Source organism: Geotrypetes seraphini, chromosome 2 (assembly GCF_902459505.1).
Source record: "Geotrypetes seraphini chromosome 2, aGeoSer1.1, whole genome shotgun sequence".
Classification (NCBI taxonomy): Eukaryota; Metazoa; Chordata; class Amphibia; order Gymnophiona; family Dermophiidae; genus Geotrypetes; species Geotrypetes seraphini.
Window position 1 is genome coordinate 513,735,389 of NC_047085.1, and position 19,766 is coordinate 513,755,154.

Sequence of the window (19,766 nt, forward strand, 5' to 3'; positions counted from 1 at the left end):
CTCATCTTGAACATCAACTCTCCACAGAGGCTTTTGTTTTTCTTGGATCTCCCTCTTCTGTGGAATCGTCAGGGTCAACTTGTTTTGCTATTCGACATAAAATAAACATTAAGGACATTCTTTAACATTAGAAAAGATAAAAATAGATTAATTGCACGACATTTACATAAAACCTGCAGCAAAAGAAAATTTGAAGTTACCTTATGTGCTGTGCACCGAATAACAAAAAACGCCATATGCTAAAACCTTGAGGCTAACGACAGGAGACGTATGAATGAAATAAAAACACCATGCAATATCTGACAAGAGGTCGGAGAATACTTTAAGAACCAGTTTACATGCAAAGAGCCTTGTGAGTAATCCTAGAGATTTAATGAACCATGTTTTACAATAGTCAACTGTCAAACAATGAGTGCAAAAGACGCTACCTTTTAAATAATAGGAGCGAGGGACGGTGCTTTTGAAGGCAAGTACCTATGAAATGTGAAACATAACCTGTTTTAAAACTGTACCATACGAAAAATAAGAGATAGGAAAGATAAATGAGGAAGTGCCCGGCTATATACATGCAGCGTGCCGCTTTTCTGTAACTTTATAGTTGCCGGTTACAGAAAGTGACAATCTGCGTATATATCTATAGCCCTTACGCTTGCAAGAGTCACTTATATGGTAGTACAGTAGGGTTTGGTGGACTTGCATGTTCTACCACACATGTTCTAGAGTGAGAAATGGGTCTGGGTCCACTGCACTGCCCACCAGGGTACTCCGGAGACTCTAACAATACTGACCGTAAGATTTATAGCTATCAGACACAGATATGAACTGTTTCGGTCATATCTTTGGAGGGTGGGAAGGGGTCATGTATGTGTGGGGGAGAGGCTCATGCTTTCATGATTTTAGTGATCATGTGGAGAAGTTGGGTACCTTTTTGGCCCTTATTTGTTTAAAAGTAGATCTAGCTCTGAACATCTAAATGGTGCCCTGGATGTTTTGTGAAATGTTTGATTATCGGCGCAGGATGTGCAAATGCTAAGCCTGCCCATAACACACCTCTAATATGCCCCTTTACCATTAGGACGAACAGCGGATGAATAACCTAGCCAGACATCTAGGAAGTCAGTATTGAAAATGGCGAGTAATGCGTCCAAATACCACTTTACACCATTTTTTGGACATCTTTCTTTTTTGAAAATGAGGCTCATAACGGAATTAGAAAAGGTTCAAAGAAGAGCGACCAAGACGATAAAAGGGATGAAACTCCTGTCGCATGATGAAAGACTAAAGACGGCTGAGGGGAGATGATTTTAGTCTACAAAATCCTGAGTAGTGTAGAACAGGTATAAGTGAATTGATTTTTTACTCCATCAAAAATTACATAGACTACGGGACACTCAAGAGTTACAGGGATATACTTTTAAAACCAATAGGAGGAAATATTATTTCACCTAGAAAATATAGATAGCTAAGCACTGGAATGCATTGCCAGAGTTTATGGTAAGAGCAGTTAACATAGCTGGTTTTAAAAAAAGGTTTGGACAATTTTTTAGAGGAAGACTATTGAGAGAGAGACAAGTGAAGTCAGTGCTTGCCCTGGGATCAGTGGAATATTGCTAATATCTTTTACCACATTCGGTAAATGTATATGGTTTCTCTCCTGTATGAATTCTGTAATGCAGTTTTAAATGTGATTGCTGACTAAAGCTTTTCCCACATTCTGAACAGGTATATGGTTTCTCTCCAGTATGAATCATCTCGTGCAAGTTTAAATTAGATTTCTGATTAAACCTTTTACCACATTCTAGACATGTATATGGTTTCTCTCCAGTATGAATCCTCTCGTGTTTTTTTAAAGCTGAGGGATTACTATATCTTTTCCCACATTCTGAGCATGTACATGTTTTCTCGCCAGTATGAATCCTCTCATGTATTTTTAAAGATGACTGGTTATGAAATCTTTTACCACATTCTAAACAGGTATATGGTTTCTCACCAGTATGAATCTTCTGATGAAGATTTAAATGCGATTGCCAATTAAAGCTTCTACCACATTCTGAACATGTATATGGTTTCTCACCAGTATGAATCCTCTGATGAAGATTTAAATGCGATTGCCTATTAAAGCTTTTACCACATTCTGAACATGTATATGGTTTCTCACCAGTATGAATCATCTTGTGCATTTTTAAAGCTGAAGGATAACTATATATTTTACCACATTCTGTACAGGGATACATTTTCTTTTCAGTATGAATCCTCCCATGTTTCTTTAAATTTGATTGCTGATAAAAGCTTTTCCCACATTCTGAACATGTGTATGGTTTCTCTGCAGTATGAATCCTCTTGTGCCTTTTTAAAGCTGAGGAATGACTATATATTTTACCACATTCTGAACATGTACATAGTTTCTCCCCAGTATGAATCCTCTTGTGCCTTCTTAAAACTGAGGGATGACTATATATTTTACCACATTCTGTACAGGGATACTGTTTCTCTACAGTATGAATTCTCTCATGTTTTCTTAAATTTGATTGGTGATAAAAGCTTTTGCTACATTCTGAACAGGTATATGGTTTCTCTCCAGTATGAATCCTCTTGTGCGTTTTTAAAGCTGAGGGATTACTATATCTTTTACCACATTCTGTACAGGGATACTGTTTCTCACCAGTATGAATCCTCTGATGAAGATTTAAATGTGATTGCCTATTAAAGCTTTTACTACATTCTGAACATTTATATGGTTTTTCACCAGTATGAATCTTCTGATGAAGATTTAAATACGATTGCCTTTTAAAGCTTTTACCACATTCTGAACATGTATATGGTTTCTCATCAGTATGAATCTTCTGATGAAGATTTAAATGTGATTGCCTATTAAAGCTTCTACCACATTCTGAACATCTATACGGTTTCTCACCTGTATGAATCATTTTGTGCATTTTTAAAGCTGACTGCTGACTAAAGTTTTTAGCACATTCTGAACAGGTATATGGTCTCTCTCCAGTATGAATCCGTTTATGTAGGATTAAATATGATTGTTGATTAAAGGTTTTACCACATTCTGGACATGTATATGGTTTCTCTCCAGTATGAATCCTTTTATGCAGGTTTAAATTTGATTGCTGATTAAATCTTTTCCCACATTCTGAACAGGTATATGGTTTCTCTCCAGTATGACTCCTCTTGTGCATTTTCAAAACTGAGGGATGATTATATCTTTTACCACATTCTGAACAGTTATATAGTCTCTTTCCAGTATGAATTCTCTCATGGCTTCTTAAATTTGATTGGTGATTAAAACTTTTGCCACATTCTGGACATGTGAATGGCCTCTCACTCTCATGGATCCTCTGAAGACAGTTTAAACCTGTTTGATGACAAAAAAAAAGAGGTTTTGTATCATAATATAAAAATGTAGAATGTTTCTCTCCCATTTGGATTATTTTGTGCATTCTTAGATACAATATAAAATCCTTGATAAAACTTTTCTTAAGTAATTAATTTTATTCCTGCTTGTATTAACCCTTTAATTAGCAGATGGTAAAAAGTTTTTTTTACATAACTTGATGTTGAACGAGAGCAACAATGCCAAAGAAAGGGTTAATTGTTACGGATCAATATTCAGCTGGGGGCAATTAACATTTTCTATACAGCTGATAACTTAGAACTACATTAGTCCCAGACAGTCAACACTGGGCCATATCTGGGCCCCGGCATTAAAAATCTGGTTCCCAAATAGCTAACTGGACACAGGACTGGTCTTACTTGCCCAGTTAGCTATGCGGTTAACAGCACTGAATGTCGCCACTGTACATCCGCATCATTTCAGGGTCTGACCTGACTCCACCACTGCCTGGATCGTGCTGGGATGGTCAGCGCTGCTACTGCTGCTTGTAGGATGGACCATTTACTAGCGATTGCTGCTCTGCTCCTCTTTTTCGGTCTTGAATGCTGCTGAAAGGACTTTCTCCCAGTGCAAGTCACGTGACCCAAGTATTAGAGAATGACACGGGGAAAAAAAAATCTGTCCCCGTCACTGGACCACCGTCCCCTTCACCGCCCCGTCCCCGCAGTCCCCTTCACCGCCCCGTAGCATCCACCCTTCCTTCTCGCCACCTCACTGCCCTTCAGCAGCCCAAGAATCTCCCTCCCTTCCCCTTACCTTCACAGTGCGTTAGTAAAGAATTGGAACTTATGGGAAGGAAGGTGCGCGGTCACCGATTGCGCGTGGCCCCCTCCCTCTCTCCCTATGGCCAAATCTATCTCCCTCTCACCCCCTTACCTTCACGGCGCTTTCGTAAAAAACTTACTGAAGCCGGCGAAGCCTGCCTGCCTGCAGTCACGTGTGTGTGGGCAGAAGCTTTTCCTCTAATGCAACCAGAAGGTAGGCTGGCAACCGGAAGGCAGGTAGGCTTCGCCGGCTTCAGTAAGTTTTTTACGAAAGCGCCGTGAAGGTAAGGGGGAGGGAGGAAGATAGATTTGATTGTAGGGAGGGAGGGGGCCGCGCGCAATTGGTGACCGCGCGCCTTCCCTTAACTGCGGGGACAAGGCCATTCACTGCTCCACGGGGCGTTGGATGGCCTTGTCCCTGTGCCTGCAGTGAGCACTTCCCCCCCCCCACTGTTTCGGCGGGTTACCCGCAGCTACCCGCTGCTACCTGCGGGTAACTGCCACTGTGTCATTCTCTACCAAGTATATAATCTTTACTCGCCAAAGAGTGATTATAAAATTGAATCGGGTCTTGCTCCTGGGGTGAACTGGAGACAAACTCTCTGGAGGGAATGAGACTTTGCCTGCTCATGGTTAACATGTAGTAACATAGTATGATAACAGCAAATAACAGCAGATAAAGAAACTGAATGGTCCATAGTCTATCCAACCGTACACGCATCATAAGTTCATGATATACATAAAATTGTCTCTTTTCTAAGACATTTCAGGGTCAGAGACCTAGAGGTCTGCCCAGTTCTGTGCTTAGGTTCCAATCCATCCTCAACTGAAAGGCCATATATGGGACCCAGACCAAGCCCAGTACCGGCCTTCAATAACGAAAGATTAATTTCTTACTTTTGCTAATCTTCTTTCTTGTAAATCCACACTCTCTTCCTGGACAAATGGGTTAGACTGTATGTAGGAAGCCTCATTTACATTATTTGTTCAGACCCTCCTCCCCTCTTACCTCAGGACTCCAGTTTGTTCAAAACCGGACAGCGACAGCTGTAGAGGATATAGACCAAAGGGAGGGATACAGGGTATGACCAGGCACAGCTGGTGAGCAGGTGAGTGGCTGGGCCTGGGATACACCAACCTCAGACGAGCGGAAGCCGAAGTAGCATGATAGCTGGGATATTAAACAATAAAGAAGTTTAAACCACCAAACTGTCCAACTGAACTTTTTATTTTGCTTCTCGGTGAATTTTATGTTCAAATCTCAAACAGTTAAACTTAATTCCATGCATCAATCACAGGCAAGGCAAAAATCAGAATATCTTCTCGTTAGGTTGCAGATCACCAATTCAAAATACACAGTTCAAATAATGGCCGAATACTACTGCTTTATATCAGCACTCTGCCTTGGAGGCAATTCCTTGGGGTGAAACACAAGAACCAACACCCCAAGGCATGGGATCCAATCCTTTCCCTGCAGATCTGAATTTTCAGATCCCTGCCCAAAAATCCCAACTAGTTGTGCCTTCAGAGAGTTATGTCTGGCAAAAACTGCCCTTCCAGCAGGCATGATTCAGGGAGTAGCTTTTCATTGCTGGTCTCAGCGTGGCTGCAGTTTTCAAGGCTTTGTTCCCCTGATGAGCCAAACATTGGCGAAACGAGGTCGCTTGTTGGGAAGATTGGAGAAGTCGTGACAGCGTTGGAGTTCAAGTCGTCTTTTGTCAGCTAAGTCCTTGAACGTGCCTCCGGGTGACTTGGCCCTTTTCTAAACCTGAGCTGTTCTTTGAGGGAGTTTTTTTCCAGTGAAAGTATCAAAAGCAGTTTGGATTTGTACCTTTTAGTTCTATAGTGCTACATTTGTCTGAGGCTTTTTCGTCCTCTTTTTGGGTGCATGCTGGGTTTGACTCATTATATGAACATATTATATGTTGTGCGTCCTCATATAATTTAATAATACAAAACACCAAAAATATGGTAGTCTGCCAGCATGTCTGCCAGTATGGCAGCCCTCTACTCTATTGCTATCCAAAACCAAACACTTATTGGACAGCTCTGTCATTTTCTTCTCAAACATATAGGCAACAGCACTCCTTGTACTGCAATAATCCTGCAATAATCACTCCTTCAAACAGGCTTTAACACAAGTTCATATTCTCTGCACTGGGCTATTTCACAAGAGCTTAATTCTTCTATCATTTCAGCTTCATTCACATCAATATCATTAAAGATCTCTGAAGCCTCATCTTTGAGAGCTCCTACCTGTTCAGCCTGTTGCTTTCTTGCCCTTAGCTGGTGAGGTCTGCCTTCTTCAGAGACCTGGGAAGCTCTGAAAGTTTGTGGTTGCCTCTCCAGGTTGAGACCCCCCACCCCTTTTCTTTGGGAACTCGGTTCTGATTAGCCCCAGCCGTGTTTCTGAGCTTGGCTACTCTAGCACTCTGGAGCATTTTAAACGGGTTAGAACCGGTCCTACTTGGGCTTGTAGCAGGAACTGCTCCAGTCCTGGAATTTGATTTGGCCTGACAGTAGCCTGCTGGGATTTGTAGTCTTTTCTGTTTCCCTGCTTCTATATGTCTAGGAAAAGATAAACAGGTCTTTGTAGTGGGAACTTTTGTTTGGGAGTTACTGTTTAAGAGAAGATTTCTCCCCTCCAGGGCTCTAGGGGTGGCTTTAGGGTTAGATGCTGCAGAAACTTGTGTTTCTTCCCTACATTTAACCTGTTTCTTGCTGTGAAAGGGTTTTTTTTTAACCTTACAGGGCTTTCCCTGTCACAAGGGACAATACCTGACAAATAAGTCTAATCTACTCATAACATGAAAGTCATAACAATAATAAACAATTGAAACAGGTTATTAAACTATATAAACCTGGAAGAAACTGTGCTATAAGTAGACACAGCCTGCACTAACAGAAGGGGCACCCCAGCTAGGGACCCCAAATTGACATTGCATAACACATTTGGATGGTATTCTTAGAAAGGCTGGTCAAGAAACCATAAGTCCAGCTTACCAATACTTCATCAAGGCAGACAACTGGCAAATCAGCAACTACCAGGGCGAGTTCCAGGAAAAGAGTGTGGATTTACAAGAAAGAAGATTAGCAAAGGTATGAACCTAATCTTTCGTTCTTGTACAATCCCGCTCTATTCCTGTAGTCAGGGTGGGATCGATGAGCCTGCTGCCAAAACAGAGGAACCATAGTATGTGTCTGTATATGGCCTTTTGGTTGAGGATGGGCTGGGGAGGGCTTCAATGGCTGGGAGGGTATAGATAAGAACATAAGACTTGCCACTGCTGGGTCAGACCAATGGTCCATCGTGCCCAGCAGTCCGCTCCCACGGCAGCCCCCAGGTTGAAGACAAGTGCCCTAACTGAGACCAGCCCTACCTGCCTACATTCCGGTTCAGCAGGCACTCGTCTAATTTTATCTTGAATCCCTGGAGGGTGTTTTCCTCTATAACAGCCTCCGGAAGAGCGTTCAAAAGTGTATTTGGAGTCAGAATGGAGATCCAGCTGCAAAGCTTTCCCCATGTCAAAAACAAATCTGGCTTAAGAGGCAGACTTTGAGGTCAAGGCACTTTCAGGAGAAGGAGTGCGAGACCGAGGTACCACCAAATAGGAAGGAGAAGCCTCTCTGGAATACTGAGAAAGAGGCTCAGAATCGAGGCGCAGAGTGAACGAAGAAGCTCCACTACCTGCGACAGGAGGAGTCAGAGAATGTTTTCGCTTCAAAAGTCTCGATGGTGAAGTCCCCGGTGTACAAGGAACAGAGTGAGTCGAGGCAGGAGAAGGCTCCCTCGGAGGTGGCCTCGATGGAGGAGTCTTCGACCTCAATGGACTTCGAGGAGAAGCAGCCGGTGTAAGAGCTTTGCGAGACTTATGTTTAGATTTAGTAGAAGTCTCGATAGCCTTTGATAAGCGAGGCATAGAAGACTCAGTATCCAAAGGAGGGGATGGTTTTTGCTTCAGAAAGACTCCTGACTGAGCTTGGAAGCAAGATGTATCGAATGCCTCGAGCGATGCCTCAATCGAGGTTCGGGAGACCGTGTCCGAGGAGTAGGTGAAGAGTCACTTGATGATAAGCGATGAGACTTCTGAGGTTTGCCTCGAGGTGCTTCAACCGGGGTCTCAGACTGCCGCTCAGGCTGGCTCGTAGGAAACAGGGTCGAGGCAGGGAGGAACTGAGCCATGATGAGGAAAGCTGAGTGGTCAGAATGGCTTTTAACATGTCCTCGAACATAGGCGACGAGACTTCCGAGGTTTGTCTTGAGGTGCTTCAACCGGGGTCTCAGTCTGCCGCTCAGGCTGGCTCGTAGGAAGCAGGGTCGAGGCCGGGAGGAACTGAGCCATGACCGAGGAAAGCTGAGTGGTCAGAATGGCTTTTAACATGTCCTCGAACATAGGCACCGAGACAAAGGGATCAGGTCTCGAAGGTGCAGCAGTGCGCTCCAAGGAGGGCGACCTCGAGGATGAGTATTCCCGATGCTTGGAGGCACGCTTAGCTGGAGGTCTCGAAGAGGCTGGCAGGACCATGGATATGGCCTGGGATGCCTGAGACTCTGGAGGCTTCTTAGGAATAGTACCTGAAGGAGAGACAAGAGACTTACCCATCGAGGAAGACTTCTGAGGAACCGCCGTCGAGGCCTTCAAGACCGGAGGAGTTGAGGTCGAGGCCTTAGTGGAGGCAGATGTTGGTGTCGAGGTCGAGGTCTTGGTCGAGGCTGTCCCCGAAGCCGAGGTCGAGCCCTTCTCAGCAGAAGGTTCCATAGTGCCAAATAACTGAAGAAGCTTGGCACGGCATCGACGAAGGGCTGGAGGTTGAAGGGTAGCACAGCGCGAACAAGTATCGGGACAATGTTCGGAACTGCAGCAAACAATACACTAACTATGAGGATCAGTGACTGAAATTGCCTTGCCACACTGGCTACACTTTTTGAACCCGGTAAGAGGCCGGGACATAGAAAAATAAAGGATGAGGGAAGCGGCCAAGCCTAGGCCAAAAGGCCGGAGGCCGGAAAAAAGTGAAAAAAGAAAAGTTTTGTTTTTTTAAAAAAATAATTTGAAATAAAAAAAGAGAGAACACGAATGCGAACACAGCGACTATCAGAAAATAAGAAAGCCGCAGTGAGAGAAGGCAACGAAGGCTGCAGAGCTGAAGTGAAGAGGACTTCTCGGCTCTGCGGAAAATGTTGAACTGAGGTTCCTCACAGGAGACACGCGCCCTCACTTGGGAGGGAAGGCACTTGCGCATGCGCAGTGCAGCGCTTGGAAGCTCTTACAAAGATAGAAACATAGAAACATAGAAAGATGATGGCAGAAAAGGGCTATAGCCCATCAAGTCTGCCCTCTCTACTGACCCACCCCATTAAGTCTGAGTGCTAATGTCCTAGTTCCTTATCTCGACCCTCGTAAGGATCCCACTGGATGTCCCATTTATTCTTAAAGTCAAGCACGCTGGTGGCTTTGATCACCTGCACTGGAAGCTTGTTCCAGTGATCTACTACTCTTTCTGTGAAGAAATACTTCCTGGTGTCACCATTAAATTTCCCTCCTCTGAGTTTGAATGGGTGTCCCCTTGTGACCGAGGGTCCAGTGAGAAAGAAGATGTCGTCTTCCCCTTCGACATGTCCTGTGATGTATTTAAATGTCTCAATCATGTCCCCCCTTTCCCTGCGTTCCTCTAGAGTGTAGAGCTGCAATTTGTTTAGTCTTTCTTCATATGAGAGACCCTTGAGCCCAGAGATCATCCTAGTGGCCATCCGCTGAACCGACTCAACTCTAAGCATGTCTTTACGGTAATTGTGGCCTCCAGAATTGCACACAGTATTCCAGATGAGGTCTCACCATGGTTCTGTACAGAGGCATTATGACTTCAGGTTTGCGGCTGACGAAGCTTCTATTGATACAACCCATCATTTGCCTTGCCTTGGATGAGGCCTTCTCTACTTGTTTGGCAGCCTTCATGTCTGCATTGATGATTACTCCCAAGTCTCGTTCTTCTGAAGTCGTAGCTAGTGTTTCTCCATTTAAGATGTAAGTTTTGCATGGATTACCGCTGCCGAGATGCATGACCTTACATTTCTTAGCGTTGAAGCCCAGCTGCCATGTCGAGGACCAGTTTTCCAACGTAAGCAGATCCTGCGTCATACTATCCTGCAGATTGCTTTCACTTACTATATTACATAGTTTGGCGTCATCGGCGAATAGTGTTACTTTACCCTGAAGCCCTCGGGTCAAGTCCCTTATGAATATGTTAAAAAGGAACGGGCCCAGGACTGAGCCCTGTGGCACTCCGCTAGTCACCTCCGATGTCTCAGAGAGGGTGCCGTTGACCACCACCCTCTGAAGTCTTCCACTCAGCCAATCATTGACCCATGCAGTTAGTGTCTCACCTAACCCCATCGATTTCATCTTGCTTAATAGTCTACGGTGTGGGACGCTGTCAAAAGCCTTACTGAAATCCAAGTACACTATGTCCAGAGACTCTCCCGAGTCTAGCTTTCCTGTTACCCAATCAAAGAAGCTGATAAGGTTGGATTGGCATGATCTACCCTTAGTGAATCCATGTTGACTGGGATCCCTTAGATTCCCCTCATCCAAAATCGTGTCTAATTTACCTTTAAGTAGTGTTTCCATGAGTTTACACACTATTGATGTGAGACTCACTGGTCTGTAATTCGCAGCCTCTGCTTTGCAACCCTTTTTGTGCAGAGGAATGACGTTAGCTGTTTTCCAGTCCAGGGGGACTCTCCCCGTACTTAGGGAGAGATTGAAGAGCACGGCTAATGGTTCCGTCAGGACATCGCACAGCTCTCTGAGCACTCTTGGGTGCAAATTGTCCAGTCCCATGGCTTTGTTCACCTTGAGTCTTGACAGTTCTCTGTAAACATCAGCTGGTGTGAACTCAAAATTCTGAAATGGGTCTTCCTTGCTTTGCTTTGCTTCCAGCTGTGGCCCGTGCCCTGGTGCCTCACAGGTAAAGACTGAGCAGAAGTAATCATTCAGTAGTTTGGCTTTATTGGAATCTGTTTCCACATAATTCCCGTCTGGTGTTCTAAGGCGTACTATCCCGTTTGTGTTCTTTTTCCTGTCACTAATATACCTGAAAAAGGATTTGTCCCCTTTCTTAATGTTCTTTGCTAGAGTTTCTTCCACTCGAAGTTTGGCCTCCCAGACTGCTGTTTTGACCGCTGCAGACCTTGTCCTGAATTCAATGTTAGCTTCTTTTTCCCCGGTGCGTTTGTATGAAAGAAATGCTCTTTTCTTCTCCTTGACTAGGTACGAGACCTCATCAGTGAACCATTGGGGTTTCTTTTTTCTTTGTTGTTTATTTACCGATTTTATGTAGCGGATAGTTGCCTCGTGTAGGGTCGATTTCAGGGTTGACCACATAGCTTCCACATTATCAGTTACTTCTTGAACCTGCAGCATCTGATGGACGAAATTTCCCATGCGTGCGAAGTCAGTGCCCCGGAAATTGAGTACCCTCGTTTTTGTTTGTGATCTAGGGAAGCCCTGCTTAAGGTTGAACCATACCATGTTATGATCACTGGTGGCTAGCGTTTCTTCCACCGAGACCTCCGAGACGCTTTCCCCGTTCATAAGTACCAGGTCCAGGATGGCCTGGGCCCTAGTGGGTCGTATTCCCCAATATCCTCCTGCTACCACAAGTTGTCGCTGAGAGTGTGTTCCAGTCTACATCAGGCATGTTGAAGTCCCCTAGCAGAACAATGTCCCCCCGTAAGGTGATATTCTCAATGTCTTCAATTAATTCTGCGTTCTTGTCCTCCGATTGTCTTGGAGGTCTGTATAACACACCAAGGTACAGGCATTTTTCTCCGCCTCTGCTTTCGAGGCTGTCCGCTGCGGGGCTCTGTCGGTGACGTCACCCACTATTGAGAATATGCTACCTGCTTGTCCTGGGATAATATATATTCTTCAGAATAGAATTTCTCACAATCTCCACTCACTTTCCTTGGGAGCTGCTTCTCTATTAAGCGCAGAATGGGAAGAATTAGAGATTCAAGGTCTGCAGCTCACGAAAGCTCTACAAACGTTTCACTACGCTGGACTGCCTCAGATGACGTCACCCACTCGAGAGGCTTATACACTGCTGTCCATACAGATAAGTAACTTCTTTTCTTCTGCTGTACTCTGTCTAGTAGTTATTATTACTCATCTGTATTCTGTATAAAATTACAATTATCCAGCTCTATTTACTTCTTCGTTTTCTATCCTGCTATCCCCAATGAACTCACAACAGGTTACAGATTAACATACATAATATACAGTCATATACTCTGAAATACCTCCTCTTACTCTGTATAGAGTTATTATTACTAAACCCCACATCATCTGTAAAGTATTTGTTACTCACCCGTGTCTGAACGTCTAACTTCTCTCTCTCCTGACTCCTGGGGATCCTGGATATTTGGCTCTCCATCTTGTTTAATCCACGATAACAGATCAGGACTTATCCTTACAGAGCCTGTTTCCAGGAATAAACATGAAAACTCAGTTATAGTTCAAAGAAAAATATGCAGCAGGTTCAAAGGATCAGTTATGATGAATTTTATTTATTTATTGGGGTGTATTAACTGCCTTTATGAAGAGATTCACCCAAGGCAGTGTTCAGAAGATACAGCTTGACAAACCCTTAGAGCAGGGGTGTCCAACATGCGGCTCCATGAAGTATTTTGTGCGGCCCAGGTCGAGGATGATGCAGTGTTTTCCTCTGCTGCCCACGGGTATTTACCATCTTGCTGGCTCCCTCCTCTGTCTTGCTGCAGCCCCAGAAACATTTTTTTCGACCAATGCGGCCCAGGGAAGCCAAAAGGTTGGAGCTTAAAAAGGCTCCTTTAAGATGGCAGGTTTTTTTTTGTTTGTTAATCTTTATTCATTTTTAAAACTCACAATAAGTGTAACATATAATACCATCATTTCTACTTTAACATTACTTAATATAACATCAATTCTAACTCGCATCAAATATCCCCCCTCCCTTATACCCAACAGTTATTCATAAGCAAAATAAATCATAAAATATTCCCACCCACCCCTCCCACCCTGGAAGTGTATGAACAAAAGGGAAAAATTAATGTTTATTCTATGTGGTAATTTCAATCTTTACAGTATCTTGTTAATGGCTCCCAAATAACCTGAAATTTCTTAAAAGATGTCAGTTAAAAACCTGCTCTACAAATGTTTAAAAATGTAAAAGCAGGTAGAGAGAGCCTAACTATGACCAACTCCTGCCTACTCAACTCCATAAGAGCTGTGATTCACTTATAGTTATTCTTGGCTCTGGGATTTGATAGGAATTAGAGAATGACATGGTGACAAAATTCATCACCGTTCCCGTCCCCGTGGATAACCGTGGGAAATAATCCCATGTAATTTTGTAGTGTCTATTTCAACCTCAGTCCTTCTACCCCAGCATTCTTCAACGCAAAGATTGAGGGTCAGTGGTTGTGCCCAATTATACTCTGATTCTTCCCTCTCTCCTTAAAGAATGACATGAAGATGGTTTCCCGCGGTTATCCATGGGGACGGAAACGGTGATGAATTTTGTCACCGTGTCATTCTCTAATAGGAATCTATTTTGCTTAATGCCAATTTCAGTCTGAGTGACATAGTGGTGGAAATTTATTCTCTTTCTAAGAAATATGCTTTGTAGCCAAGTTATCTGTTTGCCTACAATGAAAGCAGAAGTTGCCTTCATTAAATCTCCTGAACCTCAGCTGTGCTCAAGGTGGTCCTTTCCTCAGAGAGTCTTAGGCCAAATCCACGACTCCTCACAGAAGGAAAGACCTGGCTCAACACCAGCCAATTCCAGAGGAAGAGTCAGATATTTATTTGTTTCTATACTGCACTATCCAAAGTTCTTGGTGGTTCACAAGAGAACAGACAGAATAAATCAAACAAACAAAACCAAAAGTGTGGGAGAGGAAGAGATAGCGGATGCTGTGAATGGGCAGACTGGGTGGGCCATTTGGCCTTTATCTGCCATCATGTTGCTATAAACACAGTAAACTGTTTGAAGTTTCTTCCTATATGTGAGTGACTGATATTCAAAACTGGATGAGTTCATCATTTTGGCTGTTCAGAGCAGGCCATGCTGCCATTAATTATGCTGCTCTCTAGGTCCATATTATATTTTGGTCCTATCACAGGTGACCAGATAATTATCTCGATGTTTCTCTCTAGAGAATATTGTAAATTCTCTAAAGAGCTGCTCTTATGCAGGAACCAAATTATCAGCATACAGAAGCTTCATTCCAAGATGTGTGGAAGAAAAGCAAGATAAAGGTTCAAAAGAGGAGAAACCACGATTGGTCCTTGTGGGAGAGGACACAATAAGAACATAAGAATAGCCTTATTGGGTCAGACCAATGGTCCAACAAGCTCAGTAACCCGTTCTCACGGTGGCCAATCCAGCAACATTCCATGCTACCAATCCAGAAATAGAAGTTGGTGAGGATATTTCGTATTCCTCTTATCACATGGTGATCCTGGAGACAATTCTGCAGCTCTTGGAGCAGTTCAGTGTCAGACAATGTTATAGGGTGAGCAGAGATCGATGACCTGGTCGCAAAGACTGCTTCCAGGTACAATGTAACCTTCTGCAGCCAGGTTCTGACCATTTGGGCTACTCTGACCCTGCATTTTAGCTCTTCTTCAAGAAACAGAGAATAATCTGTCTCTGATTTCAAAGAGAAAAAACTTGTAGGACACACACGATAATCTTATGAGCCCTCACGCTGTCAGCTTAAGATAGAGGTTAGTATGGAGAGATCCAGATCACACTTAGAAGAGTCTGGAGCAAAGGAAGAGCAGAAAAATGTCTCGTATTAGTTGAATATTTTAGTCCTTACCTAGGGAGATCAGAGTCTCATAATTCTCCTTCATCACCTCCCTGTAAAGCTCCTTCTGCCCTTCATCTAAATATTCCCACTCCTCCTGGGAGAAAGAGACAGCCACGTCCTCAAACTTCAGCTGCATCTGAAAGACAAACCAGGAACACCCTCAGCGCCTTCTGCATCACCATCATTGTAGACCTGGTGCCTGTATGTTACTTAGTGTGCAACTGCAAGGGGAGGCCAAGTGACCTATAGTGGAACTTAGGAAGTCAAATGTAATAACCTACTGGGTTGAGAATGAAGGGAGAATGCAGGTGAGGAGTGGCCCCTTTGAAGGGAGGACAAAAGCATTGAGAAATTCCAGGGATCCTCCGCTCTATTCATTCATCCATCCTCTCTTTTCTTCTTCTTCTCTTTCTTCTCCCTTTTCTCATCTTTTTCTAGGATTCCTTCTTTTCCCCTTCAGCCATTATTGTAGACCTGGTGCCTGTATGTTACTTAGTGGGCAACTGCAAGGGGAGGCCAAGTGACCTATAGTGGAACTTAGGAAGTCAAATGTAATAACCTACTGGGTTGAGAATGCAGGTGAGGAGTGGCCCCTTTGAAGGGAGGACAAAAGCATTGACAAATTCAGCCATCCTCTCTTTTCTTCTTCCCTTCTCTCTTTTCCCCTTCAGCCATTATTGTAGACCTGGTGGTCCCTTAATCCTCCATTGCCCCCTTGGTGGCATTCCAAGTCCCCTCCCCCCATCTTGCCCCTCCCCCTGCCAGGAAAAGTGGGGGAGGGGGAGCTCCTACCTGAGCAGAAGCTCCTGCAGCCATTTCCCTGGGCTGGGAGGAGAGAGAAGAGCTGAAAGAAACTGGCCACCTGAGGCTCCAGCACAAGATGGACGACTCCGTTTACTTACGGCCACAAGGAACCTTTGTTGAGCAGAAAGTTCGGCCCGTCACTTTTTCCCGGGAAATTCTAAACAATGAGCTGAAACTCCTCCTCCTTTCTGCCGTCTCCATTCCAGGGGGTGGACCCTTCCACTACTCCCGCCCCAGGGACCATTCTGACCAATCAGTACTAAAAGGGGCAGAGCCTTCGGCGTGAAGCTCCGCCCTCTCCCTTGTGACGTCCCCAGCCTTCTCCCAACTCTGGCAGGTCAAAACTCCTCGGCTTCTCCCCAAATTCGATTACGACACAAATGGGGCGGAGCTCTAAGGGGAGGCCACTAACTGTATTTCCGTTCCTGCACCATTCTGAGCAATGAGTGCCAGGAACTGAAAATCGTCCTCTCAGAGCTAGTGGGTGGAACCTTCCAACCCCAGCAACATTCTGACCAATCAGCTCTTGAAAGGGGTAGAGCCAAGAAGAAACCCCTCGGCTTCAAGCACCGCCCCCTTTCGTGATGTCATCATCCTATGCCCAACGGGAAACGAGTCTTTTCTTCTTCCTTCAATTGAGCTGAAACTTCCGGTTCCTGATCACTGCAAGAGACAAAGCCTGAGGCCGAGGAAGAGCCTCGCCTTCATTTGTGATCCTGGGAAATGGCTGCAGGTGCTTCTGCCCAGGTGGGTCTTGTTGAAAGGAGAGAGACCAACTCAGAAACCTTTCAGTGCCCAGAACCCTCCTCTGGGATTGAAATACTCTCTATCCACCCCAAAGCATCTCCCTCTGCCTCACTCAGCCCCAGCACTGGCAGCTCTTCTCAAACACAACTACCCTGGGACTGTGGGTTATGTGAAGGTCAATTCTGTACATCTGCCCTTGAGAGATACTCTGGGATTGTGTGTTAGGTGGCTGTGAACTATTTAAACCCAGAAACATCAGCCTCACTCAGCCCCAGCACTGGCAGCTCTTCTCAAACACAACTACCCTGGGAATGTAAATTAGGTACATCCAGTACATTTCCCTCCATCCCATCGGAGGCCTCTTTCTGGAAGTGCTGGAAGAAGCTGAGTGTGTTTCTGGTTTCTATTTCAGATGCAGGTGACATTTGAGGACATCGCTGTCTCTTTCTCCCAGGAGGAGTGGGAGTATTTAGATGAAGAGCAGAAGGAGCTCTACAGGGAGGTGATGAAGGACAACTATCAGACCCTGCTCTCACTGGGTAATGGATAAATTTGCATGTTTATTAGCAGCAGTGGAATAATAATAACTTTATTTTTGTATACCGCAATACCACAAGCAGTTCAGAACGGTTTACAGAGAAAGAGACTGTACACAGACAGCGATGTTACAGAAAAAGACTTTCAAATTACATTAGCAAGCCAAGAGTAGTCAGGTATATCCGGAAGCATTTCAGAGATACAACAAGGCAGGAAAGGAGTCAGAGAAATTTATCAAAAAGATAGGTTTTAATTGATTTCCTGAAGGTTTGGTAGAAAGGTGAATTTGAGATGAGGGTTAGACATTTATTCCATTTGCCTGCTTCGAATGACAGTGATCTATCAAGGAATCTCTTGTAGATACAGCCCTTCAAGGATGGGAAGGCAAACAGATAGGCATTACATGTGCAAGTGGTGCCTGGAAATTCAAAATGGTGCGACAGGTAGATTGGGGATGAACCTTTTATGGTTTTGACGCAGAGGCAGGCAGACTTGAAGATGACCCTTGCCTCCATCGGCAGCCAGTGTAGTTTTCTGTAATATGGCTTACATGATCCGACTTTTTGAGACCATAAATGAGATGGACCGCAGCATTCTGAATGACTCTCAATTGTTTGATGGTTTTCCTAAAGGATCCCAAGTATATAATATTGCTTAAGATTAGAGATTGAACGAGCAGTCGAAAAGAGAGGAAGTCAAAATAGTGTTTGATGGTACGAAGTTTCCAAAGGGTGCAAAAGCATTTTTTTACCTGACAATTAGTATGGTCTTCAAAAGTCAGGCATCGGTCCAGGATGACTCCAAGGATTTTGATAGTAGAATTAATTGGATAATTTAACCCGTTTAATTTCAAAGAGGTATTCGTTGTAGTTAGGACTTGCCAAGAAAATCTTGTTTTTTTTCTGGGTTCAGTTTTAATTTGAATTGTGTAGTCCATTGTTCTACTTTAGTGAGATCAGATGAGGTGAATTGTTCTGTCTTGTTTCAGTGAGGTTATGGGAATGATAATTGTAATGTCGTCTGCATATATGTATGATTTCAATTTTAAGTCAGATAACATATGGCCCAATGATGCCATGTAGACGTTGAATAGAGGAGGGGGGGAGAGGGGAGCCATGTGGAGCTCCGCAGGGATTACACCAGGATTGGTGAACCGGTTTTTTAAGAAGCCTGTAAACCAGTTTAGTACCTGTCCAGAAATGCCAATAGAATCGAGGCATTTAAGCAGAATGTCATGGTCAACAAGGTCAAAGGCACTGCTCAAGTCAAACTGAAGGACCAGTGCGCTTTTTCCGAGGGAAAACAAATGGAAGAGGTAATCAGTCAGCGAAGCTAAGACTGTTTCCGTACTGTAATTTGTGCGAAAACCAGATTGAGAGTTGTGTAGAATGTTTCTCTAAATATTTTGTGAGATCAATGTTAACTAGACCTTCCATTAGTTTAAGGAAAAGTGGTAAGTTTGCAATGGGTCTGTAGTTGGCAGCCAAAGAGACTGGCTCCTTGGAGTTTTTAATAATAGGAGTCACAAGGATGTGGCCAGGTTCCACCAGAAAGTAGCCAGTGGACAAACATAAAGAAACCCAGTTGAAAAGTTCAGCTTTGAATGGGAAGGGGGCTAATTTCATGATAGTTAGTGGGCAGTTGTCTAATAGGCAATTGGATTTTGCATATTTAGAGTAAAGCTTGAGAAATTGGTTCCAATCTGGATTTTTGAAATGATTCCAAATCCAGATTCCAGAATGAGAAAGAAATGACACTGTGGGGTGGTCTAAGCCCTGATGACGGTCCTACTACCCACAACAAGGGACCACAAAAGTCAATGGATGACGAGAAAAAGTGGAACCAGGTCCTGGACTTTCAGGAGTATAAAATATCAGAGTTTATTGGTGTTGCAAAACAAATTAAAAACACAATGTCATAAAAATCAGACAGATGCCAACAGTTATAAAATATAAAAATTGTAATGTCTATGAAGTAAACAGACCCTACATGGTCTGTTTTTCGGCAATGAATTGCCTTCCTCAAGAATCTTTAGCACAGTGGGCTAAAAGTCAGGCAGCATCGTGGGGTGTACTGTTGGGCGAATCCACTGACAGCGTGATTTGTGCTGAAAAAAGTTTTTAAAAAGTTTCAGGTAGCTAGGAACTTTTGAAAGACTTTTTCCGGCACGATGCTGCCTGATTTTTAGCCCACTGTGCTAAGGACACCTGAGGAAAGCAATTCATTGTCGAAATACGGAACGTGTAGGGTCTGTTCACTTCATAGACATTACATTTTTTATGTTTTTTAGCTGTTGGCATCTGTCTTTTGTGTTTTTAATTTGTTTTGCAACACCAATAAACTTTGATATTTTATACTCCTGAAAGTCCAGGGCCTTGTTCCACTTTTTTCCCCTCTATTAGCAGCAGTGGGCCATCGTTATAAAAATAATTTTGATTGTTTGTCTCATGTGATGAACACAAATGAGACCATGAGGGTCTTGCTGTCCATCAGTGCTAGAGAATGACATGGAGACAAATTTGTCCCTGTTCTCTTGGGATCTTTCTCCATCCCTGTCCCATCCCTGCAAGCTCTGTCCTCATCTGCAGAAGCCTCAAACACTTTAAAATCTGTGTAGCTCTGGGCCGCACTGACATTTCTTGCCCTAATAACC

At 43.9% G+C, this 19,766-nt stretch overlaps 1 protein-coding gene and 1 pseudogene across 5 annotated transcripts in view; both read right to left on the reverse strand.

The window, feature by feature from the left end:
- Window positions 1–19,766, reverse strand: part of LOC117355254 — a 623,529-nt pseudogene that overhangs the window by 551,885 nt on the left and 51,878 nt on the right.
- The window catches only part of LOC117355249 (zinc finger protein 420-like), an 818,521-nt gene continuing 799,218 nt past the window's right edge, over window positions 464–19,766 (reverse strand). For 2 of the 5 annotated variants that reach the window (XM_033933540.1, XM_033933542.1), the window contains exons 2-4: window positions 15,035–15,161; window positions 12,538–12,648; window positions 464–3,364 (exon numbers count right to left, since the gene is read on the reverse strand). In XM_033933540.1, the coding sequence (XP_033789431.1) occupies window positions 1,611–3,364; window positions 12,538–12,648; window positions 15,035–15,161 (1,992 nt within the window). In that variant the 3' untranslated portion in view covers window positions 464–1,610. Of the gene's footprint in view, window positions 3,365–12,537; window positions 12,649–15,034; window positions 15,162–15,817; window positions 15,871–15,927; window positions 16,013–19,766 lie in introns of those variants that run through there. The other 3 variants (XM_033933543.1, XM_033933541.1, XM_033933544.1) reach the window with 3 other exon arrangements.